Source organism: Ovis aries, chromosome 3, assembly GCF_016772045.2.
Source record: "Ovis aries strain OAR_USU_Benz2616 breed Rambouillet chromosome 3, ARS-UI_Ramb_v3.0, whole genome shotgun sequence".
In the NCBI taxonomy this organism is placed as follows: domain Eukaryota; kingdom Metazoa; phylum Chordata; class Mammalia; order Artiodactyla; family Bovidae; genus Ovis; species Ovis aries.
The window spans coordinates 60,038,849-60,048,106 of NC_056056.1; the positions used below are offsets into that span (position 1 = coordinate 60,038,849).

Here is a 9,258-nt window from a genome sequence, read left to right on the forward strand (position 1 = left end):
CGCAGTGGCTGCTGTTGTTGCAGACTACGGGATCAGGACGCAGGTGGGCTCAATATTTGTGGCAAGCAGACTTAGTTGTCCAACAGCATGTGGGTTGTTCCTGAACCAGGGATGGAACCCGTGTCCCCTGCATGAGCTAGCAAATTCTTAACAACTAGACCACCATGGAAGTCCCTCAAATAGGAATTACTGAGGGTGCAACCCAGGCCTCCATATTTTTATTAATTCCTCTGAGTATTTCCGTGTCAGTGGTACTGAGAAACTCAGCTAGCACAGTGCTTCTCAAACACCAGTGTGTATGGGAATGATCTGGGTATCTTGTTAGTATGCAGACTCTGTTTCTGGGGTTGAGGTGGGGCCCCATGTTCTCTATTTCTGTCTAATAAGCTCTCAAGTGTTACTGATACTATTGATCCCCAGACCACACCCAGAGTAGCAAGGGGTCATCACACACATGGGAGATGACAGCATATAGCAAGCAACCTGTACCCTTCCTGGTAAGACACACATCAGTAATACCTTCATCAGAAACTTCTCACACACCATCTCCAGCCCCAGCTCCCAGTCCTCTCTTTCTCCTTTCATACTCCTGGGCCTCCCTCAATTTCCGGGGCCCTTGCCTTGCCTTTCTTGGATGCTTGTGGAAGTATCAGTCTTTTCTTTCTTTATAGGGTGGATCAATCCAGTCCTCTCTGTCTCCCAGCACAACACAACCCCACTCTAACAGTTTTGTTTTCACGTCTAAATGCACTGTCATGCTGCTGCTGCTGCTAAGTCGCTTCAGTCGTGTCCAACTCTGTGCGACCCCACAGACAGCAGCCCATCAGGGTCCTCTGTCCTTGGGATTCTCCAAGCAATAACACTGGAGTGGGTTGCCATTTTCTTCTCCTATGCACTGTTAAAGGGACTGACTAATCCCAAGGGTGTGTTCTGCCTGATCAACATGACCTCTGCCTTCTAAACCAGTGGTCCCCAAACTTCTCAACTCAAACACTAAATTTCTCCGTGTCTAGGGGATTTCTGTAAGAATCTCTAAGACAAGTATGTGTGTGTGTGTGTGTGTGTGTGTGTGTGTGTGTGTGTGTGCGTGTGTGCGTGTGTATATTTGGCTGGCTCAAAATTTCATTCAGGTTTCCCATAAACTGTCACTGAAAACCCAAAAATACTTTTGAGACAATCCAATATATGCCTGACAGTGACTTCACTGGTGGCTCAGACAGTAAAGTGTCTCCCTGTAATGCAGGAGACTTGAGTTCAATCCCTGGGTCAGGAAGATCCCCTGGAGAAGGAAATGGCAACCCACTCCAGTATTCTTGCCTGGAGAATTCCATAGACAGTCCATAGGGGTGCAAAGAGTTGGACATGACTAAGCGACTAACACACACACACAGACACACACACACACTCAGTCTGTGAGCCAGCAGCAGCTCCTATGGACTTGCCAGACCTGCTGTATCAGAATCTGCATTTTAGCAAGACTCCTTTCAGGTGATTCCTGGGAGTTCTTCTACAAGGGAAATAAAATACAGCAAGTACCCAAAAGTAGTCATTTGATAGGCAAACCACTGAATTACCTCAGCGGACTACACTCTAAACAGAATTTCATTATGAACTGAAATCATTTCGTACTTCAACATTAAAGCAACATCCCCAAGTAGAGAGGAGGCAAGGTCCTGTAGGTAGGCGTTAGGACACTGGGTGAGGTTTTCTAGACTAGGGAGATTTCATAACCAGTATCCACTGATCTCTGCAGGTCCAGAGTTCCCTTCACCTCTTCAATCACGTTAATTCTCCCCCTTGGGTGATGTCTTCTTCAGAGGGCAGCTCAGACATGAAAACTGACCGCGAGTTCCATGAAGATGAGTCTGAATCCTTGCCAGACCTGGAAGGTAAGCAACCTCTACAAATTCATCATGAGCATCAAAAAGTGATTCCCAAACAGGAAATGTGTTCAATGCTGTCTATAGAAATGGTTCTTCCTCTGAGTTTGCCAAAGAACTGAGTTCCAGGAATTTCCCTAGCACATTAAATTGTTGTTTTTTTAGTCTCTAAGTCATGTCCAACTCTTTGCAACCCAATGGACTGTAGCCTGCCAGGCTCTTCTGTCCATGGAATTCTCCAGGCAAGAATACTGGAGTGGGTTACCATTTCCTTCTCCAGGGGATATTCCCCACCCAGGGATTGAACCTGGATCTCCTGCATTGCAGGGGGATTCTCTACCACTGAGCCACCTGGGAAGCCCGAGCACATTAGGTAGACAGGGACAGTTATGAAAAGTGTTGGAAAGGGACATATTAGGATTCAGGACCCCAGTCCTATCCTGAGTAGACACAATTTTCATATATACACTTTGATTTAAAAAACAGAACAAAACTTCAAAGCACTGCTTCTCCAATCAACTGGCTTGCAGATACTAAACTCCCTAGACCACAAAAGGCAAAACCACAGGACTCCCAATGAGAGAGGCCTAGGTTGGATCCTTGCTCAGAGAACTGGATCCCACATGCTGCAACTATAAGACCTGGTACAGCCAAATAAATAAATAAAATAAAATTTAAAAATTTTGAAGGAATAACCAGGAGTGAGATCCGTCTTGTTGAAAGTCTTACTTAGCCCTCCAACCCAAAAATCAGAAAAGGGACCCCTTTTTTGGACTGGAGGAGGTCTAGCTAGATCACCATTGGCAAAACTCTTGTGATTCCTCACCAAATATTCTGGGGTGGCTGGGGCGGGGATGGCTCTGAGAAGTCCCACTTTAAGGAATCAAGCTTAACAGTACTTAATTCAGAATCTCCCCAAATTATTGGACACAGAACCCTCTTAAGAGCATTAATATGTTTCTGTGTGAGAGTTTTACAGATTGCCCTTTAGCAACTGCCAAAGTTAAGAATTAAATCACCTCTAAGCCAATGAACTTACACCTTAGGCTGATGGTGTTGCATTTGCTAACTTTTTGTCCTTGTTTCTTGTCATCAGCACAAGGCGCCCTGGCATCAGACCCCAGCCTTTCTTCTGTGGCTCCCACCCACTCTGGTGACCTTCCAAGGGGGTATGGGATGGGAGGGGAGGGTGGTGTGTACCTAAACCTCCTTTAAGAAGCAGGGAACTTTCTCCTGGGGGCATTAAAACTGGGGGTGAGTGGGTGGAATTGGCACCCAGCCTTTGCAATTTTTGCTTTGAAAAAATTAGCCTTTGGGGGAAGAATAAACCCAGGAAGTTGATACAGGACTTGGAGCTGGTAAAGGGCAGGAAATTCACATTTCTTGATAAATATACACCAAACTCCATGCTGAACTCTTGCCACAAGGGAATGTTTGTTTCCCATGACAACTTTACTGTGTGTGTGCTCAGTCATGTCTGACTGTTTGCCACCCCATGGACTGTGGCCTGCCAGGCTCCTCTGTGCATGGAATTTCCCAATCAAAAATACTAGAGTGGGTCGTCTTTTCCTACTCCAGGGGATCATTCTGACCCAGGGATAGAACTCACATCTCTTGAGCCTCCTGCATTGGCAGGTGGATTCTTCACCAACTGTGCCACCTGGGAAGCCCAACTTTACTGGGAAAGTGTTATATTTCCACCTTTTTGGTAAAGACAGTGTAGAGAATATGCTATGCACAGGTCTGTACTATAATTAATGGGGCTTCTTTGAAAAATAAGAATGACTTTCTCATCACCCCCAGGCGAAGGGCTGGGAGCAGTAAAAAGTACATCATGGAAAGACATCTTGAAAACAAGATGTTTAAGTACTGATGTGACTGATGGAAAACCATTAGTGACTGTTCCCATAACCAGAGCCTTAAGGGAGTTGCTGAGAAAGGGCGTCACTAGCCAAAAGGCTAAACAAAGTCATGAACGGCCTGAAGGTTTGACATTGAGGACTGTGCATGGTATATCTTTATCCCCGATCTGAGATTGTAAAGAACAGGTATCTCTAGAGCAGGAATAAAGAAGTAGAAGTTAACAACAAAAGGCATGCAAGGATTAGATCTGGGCTTTTGCCTGGAGTGGTATCAGCCCCCTGATCCCCACTGTATTTCTGAGTCTTCTTCTTTATTTTTCTGTGGCACTGCTCCCTCCGGTCGGTTCGCTGTTGGGCTGGTCCCGACAGACAGATCATCAGAAGTGTGAGTAACTCATATAAGACATGTAGTGACAAGTAGCAGAGACAGGATGATCAGCAGGTCTGCCTGCCTCCAAGTTCATGGTTCCTTCCATCACACACAACGGGAAGACCTCAGTTTGAGTCCCAGAATGTATGCATGGGTCCCACACTTCCTTGTCTATAAAGTGCTATGAAAACCCAATGACGGAAAGAAAAGATGAACATTCACTGCTAGCCCAGCCAGTGATCGCCACTCTCAGTTTTGCTGGTGGCAATGATGGTTTGGTTGGCATTAAAAGCTGGACTCCTTTCCTGGACTGGCCCCAATTCCTCTGGCCCTGATGTCCCTCAGAGGCTAGGGAAAATGATACATTGGAAGCTCCTCCCTCCAGAAGCCCGCTGATTGCCATTCTCTGCCGAGATGCCCTTGTTTCAAGTTCTCCCAACCTGCCCCTGGAACCCAGGCCCTGATGTAAGACCTCTGGCTATTGACTTTGGGTGTAGACGTTGCTGTTCCAAGACTGCAGTGGGGCCAGGCAAGGAAGGTCCTGTGAATGCTCCCTTAGTACTTATGCAAATGAGCACAGGATGACTTTCATTCAACTTTCAGCAATTGCAGGCCAGTGGGGGAGCAAGTGGGGCAACAGACCTCTAACAATTTTGATACACAAAGAACAGAAGAAACTGCAGTAGAAGGCAGCACAGGTTGCTTCAGGAACACAGAACACCAGTTTATGTTGAGGGGGTTGAATTGTGTTATATATCTCAGAGGAGATGATGCCTACACTGAACATCAATGGAGAAGTTGGAATTACACTGGGAATAAAGGTAGAAAGCAATTCCAGGCAGAAGGAACAGCATAAACAAAGGCATAGAGGAGCATACGGAAGAGAAGGAGCTTGGGACGGAGGCATGAAGCCAGAGTGGAGGAATGGCAGGAATGCAGGCTGAAAAAGCCAAGTGATGAAGACTTTGTCCACCTCCCTGAATGACCATGCCCTTATGATGTACAAGAAGGTTTCCTCAGTTGGGCTGGCCTATCTTAGTGGTATCAAACTCAGGATGATTTCCTTTCAATGTGTGCCAACCATGTAGTGCATCCCTGACACAAGTTTTGTAAAAAGTCAGTAGTATACTTCTCTTAGACCTCATAGGTACCAGAAAGTGTTGAGCCACTGATTTTTAACAATATTCCAGTACATTTTATGCCATTTTTTGGTGTCAATCTATTTTTCCCTAAAAAAAGACAATTTGAACTTGGGGATACAAGTAGATGCATCTTCAGTTAGTTTCAACCTTCATTGTTTTATTCGCCAACAAAAGTCACATATGACTGGGGTCAGAAGGGCCCTTGGGGGACTTTCCTGGTGGTCCAGTAGTTAAGAATCTGCCTTGCAATGCAAGGAACACAAATTCAATCCCTGGTCAGGGAACTAAGATCTCACATCCTGGGGAGCAACTAAGCCCATGCCTCACAAACAAAAAGTCCGACCACTGCAATGAAAGATCCCGCATGACCCAGCAAAGATCTCATGTGCCACAAATAAGATCCGAGGCAGCCAAATATTTTTTTAATGAAAAAAATTTAACAATAATTTAAAAAAAAATTTTTTTTTAAGAAGAAGAGCCCTTCGAAGCACACTGATAACTTCCTCCAGACCCAGAGAGGCCGCCTCAGTGAACTCTGACCCAGGGCTGATTCCTGAAACCCCCACCCTGGGCCTGTGAAAAATATAGAATGAGTCAGAAATTAACCCCACACAAGCATGCAATACCCGTAGTATGAGGTCTTTCCATCCTGCTGTCCTTCCCCAAACACAGACTGATGGCTGGGGCAGATCCAAGTAGAAAATGTCTCTCCCACTAAGGGATTGACAGAGGGCTTCAGGAGGAGGGGGTGGCATGTGAGTTAAGATGACAGGACAGGGAGGAGGTGGACCATAGGCAACAGGAGGAGGGTGCATACCATGGCTCCTGGTTGAAAGCATTATGTTTATAGTGAGTAGGAATCCAGACTATGTTATGTCTGTATATAATTATATAGTACAATTTCTAATCTACAAGGTCATCTATCTGTTGTTCTAGATAGACTCTATCATCAGTTCTGTGTATGGGCTGCAACACCTGCCCATCTTCCTTTATTTCATTCATTTATTTTTGCTGCTCTGGGTCTCCATTGTTGCACACAGGCTTTCTCTAGTTGTTGGGAGCAGGGGCAAATCTCTAGTTGCAGTGTGCTGGCCTCTCACTGCAGTGGCTTCTCTTGTTGCAGAGTATGGGCCCTAGAGCACTCAGGCTTCAGTAGTTGTGGCTCATGGGTTTAGTTGCTCCATGGCATATGAGATCTTCCTGGACCAGGGATCAAACCCACGTCTCCTGCACTGCAAGGCAGGCTCTTAAGCACTGGACCACCAGGGAAGCCCCAACACCCGACCATCTGATGGATGGTCACTGGCCCTATCACAAGTGGCACAGGGACAAGTTTCCAGCCTAGGACTGCCCCCCTCTTCTAAGCAGGGCTGCATTGGCTGAACGCTCCAATTTCCCCCCACCAACAGGTTCAAGCAAATCCCTGGCCAATGTTGCAGCTGGCCCCACCCACTCAGGCTCCACAAGAGCAGACACAGTCCCTCCACAGTTGGCTCCAAACTCTTGCATCTCCAGTTCCTCTCAATCCAAAGCTGCTGTCTGGGGGGCCTTCTTGCTTCACTTCATTATTTTCAGCCTTTCACCCTCCTCACCATTGGCCCCACTGGTGCCCAACATGGCAGATATCTGTGCCACCCCAGCCTTTAGCATGGGCCCACCAGGGAGATGATGCAGAAAAGAGGGTTATCAGTACTATTACTAGTAATGATGATGATGCATCTTTAGTACTGTCATGGATATATTACTTTTTTATGATAATAATAATGAACTTTCCTTGAATCCCTCCTATTCCCCACACCAACCCTGTGTAAGGTAGCCTTTAGTAGCCTCATTTTTCTGGTGGGCGAATGAGATTTAGTAACTTGTTCAGCTTGTAAATGTGGAGAAGGAAGTGGCAACCCACTCCAGAATGCTTGCCTGGGAAATCGCATGGACAGAGGAGATTGGTAGGCTATAGTCCATTGAGTTGCAAAGACTCGGACACGACTGTGCACACACGCACGCATCAGCTTGTAAATGACTGAACAAGAATTGGACCCCGACTCAGTCTGACTTCAGGGTGCAGGGGTTAATCACTGAAGTTCGTCGAGGAATAGATGGATGAGTTAGTATAGAAAGCTAACGAGAGGTATACATCTTGCCTAAGTCCGCTGAGGAAATGTGGGGACCTGAGGCTTTGTTAATGGTTTCTAATCTCTGGTACTGTTTTTCAGGTCCAAGAGTCAAATCTGTAACCTTTAAGAAGTGTAATATTCGAGACAGGAACCAGCAAGTTCTGGTTTTGGAAGGCGGGGTCCTCAAGGCAGTCCCAGACAAGGACGTCACAGCCCGAGGTGACTCTCAGCCTTGCTTTACTCAGCAGAAGTGGTTCTCATTCTCTCACTGCCCACCTTGCCTGTAGGGAGGCCCTCCCCCATGGGGCAACTCAGCACCTCCCTCCCCTGGGACCGGCAAAGGGCTGCCTCCTGGAAAGAGCACAGGGCAGCTGACGGCGGTTAGCAGCGAGGATGGGAATGTGGGCCGAGACCCCCTGACTTCAGAGAAGTCTTCCTGGGAGGGCTGGGAGGAAGAGGAGCCAGAGGGACAGGGAGTGGGAAATTCCAAGAGGAGGGACATTCTTGGGTCCTGGGACAACCCAGGCCTGAGAATTTGATGACACTGCACAGGGAAACATGGCAGTTAAACCCAAAATGTCAACAGGAAAAAAAAAAAAAGATCATTTTTCTCCTCTTGGGCTGATCCAGTTTCTGACTTTTTCCAAAGACTTTATTATTACTATTATTTATTTATTTTTAATTGATTGATGATTGCTTTACAATATTGGCTTGATTTCTGTCATAAATCAGCATGAATCAACCATAGATGTACGTATGTCTCCTCCGTCTTAAACCTCTCTCAACCCTCTAAGTTATTAGAGTCCCAGTTTGAGTTCCCCGAGTCACAGCAAATTCCCGCTGGCTATCTGTTTTACTTGTGTTAATGTATATGTTTCCATAGTACTCTCTCCATTCATCTCATCCTCTCCTTCCTCTTCCCCACCCTTGTCCGTAATTTCAGAGACTTTTTATATATCAGTTTCACACCGAAGAGTTGTGAAACCTATGAACGAAGGAAAGAATCATATTTTTTTGGCTGTCTCAAAAGGCGAGCTCTGTCTTTACTGTGACAAAGTCAAAAGGCCAAAGCATCCTTCTTTGCAACTAAAGGTAGGAGACCTAGGGACAAAATGCCCCCTGTCCTGTCACCCAGGAACGTGCAAAGCCTAAATGACAAGACTGAAAGCCTGAACTTTGACAACAACTACCTTGATCTCTCCTTTCTTTCTTCCCAAGGTAGCCTGGCCACCTAACAAACTCTGCTCTGTGTTTCAGAAAAAGCACATCAAAGAACTGAGTTCACTGAAGGCTAAGGATTGTCTGCCTTTCACTTTCACCAAGGAACAGGTGGGTTCCTATTTCACTCTGGAGTCAGCTGCAAACCCAGGATACTTTATCTACACTTCCAACAAACCCGGACAACCTATAGGAATGACCAAAGAACTAGGGCAAGAAAAAAACATTCATTTTCAATTTCAAGAGACTAAAATGGAACTCGACACAGTGCAAGACTGACTATACCAACGGACTGAATATACCAACTGACAGTGGCCAGTTTGACAACAGTATACAACCCTCAACTTCTAATAGCAATTGGCCCAGAAAGCCAAGCCAAGCCCACTGTGCTCAGTCATGTCTGGTTCTTTGCGACCTCATGAACTGTAGCGCACCAGGCTCCTCTGTCCATCGGATTTTTGAGACAAGAATACTGGAAAGGGCTGCCATTTCCTCCTGCAGGGGATCTTCCTGACCCAGAGATCAAGCCCATGTCTCCTCTGTCTCCTGTGTAGGAGGAGGATTACAGGTGGATTCTTTACCCGCTGAGCCATCGGGGAATAGTCAAGGAAGAGTCAATGACTGCCAGCTTCTCTATTTTGGCACCCACTTCCAACTCAGCACCAATTAGGA

The 9,258-nt window shown here is 46.3% G+C and overlaps 1 protein-coding gene across 1 annotated transcript; it reads left to right on the forward strand.

Moving 5' to 3' along the window:
* The first annotated feature begins 1,804 nt into the window (after positions 1-1,804).
* On the forward strand, positions 1,805-8,865 carry LOC105606425 (interleukin-37-like). The gene is made up of 4 exons (XM_027965893.1): positions 1,805-1,889; positions 7,468-7,587; positions 8,312-8,460; positions 8,626-8,865. Exons 1-4 carry the CDS (start codon positions 1,805-1,807, stop codon positions 8,863-8,865), a joined length of 594 nt encoding a protein of 197 aa, XP_027821694.1.
* Positions 8,866-9,258: the final 393 nt, after the last annotated feature.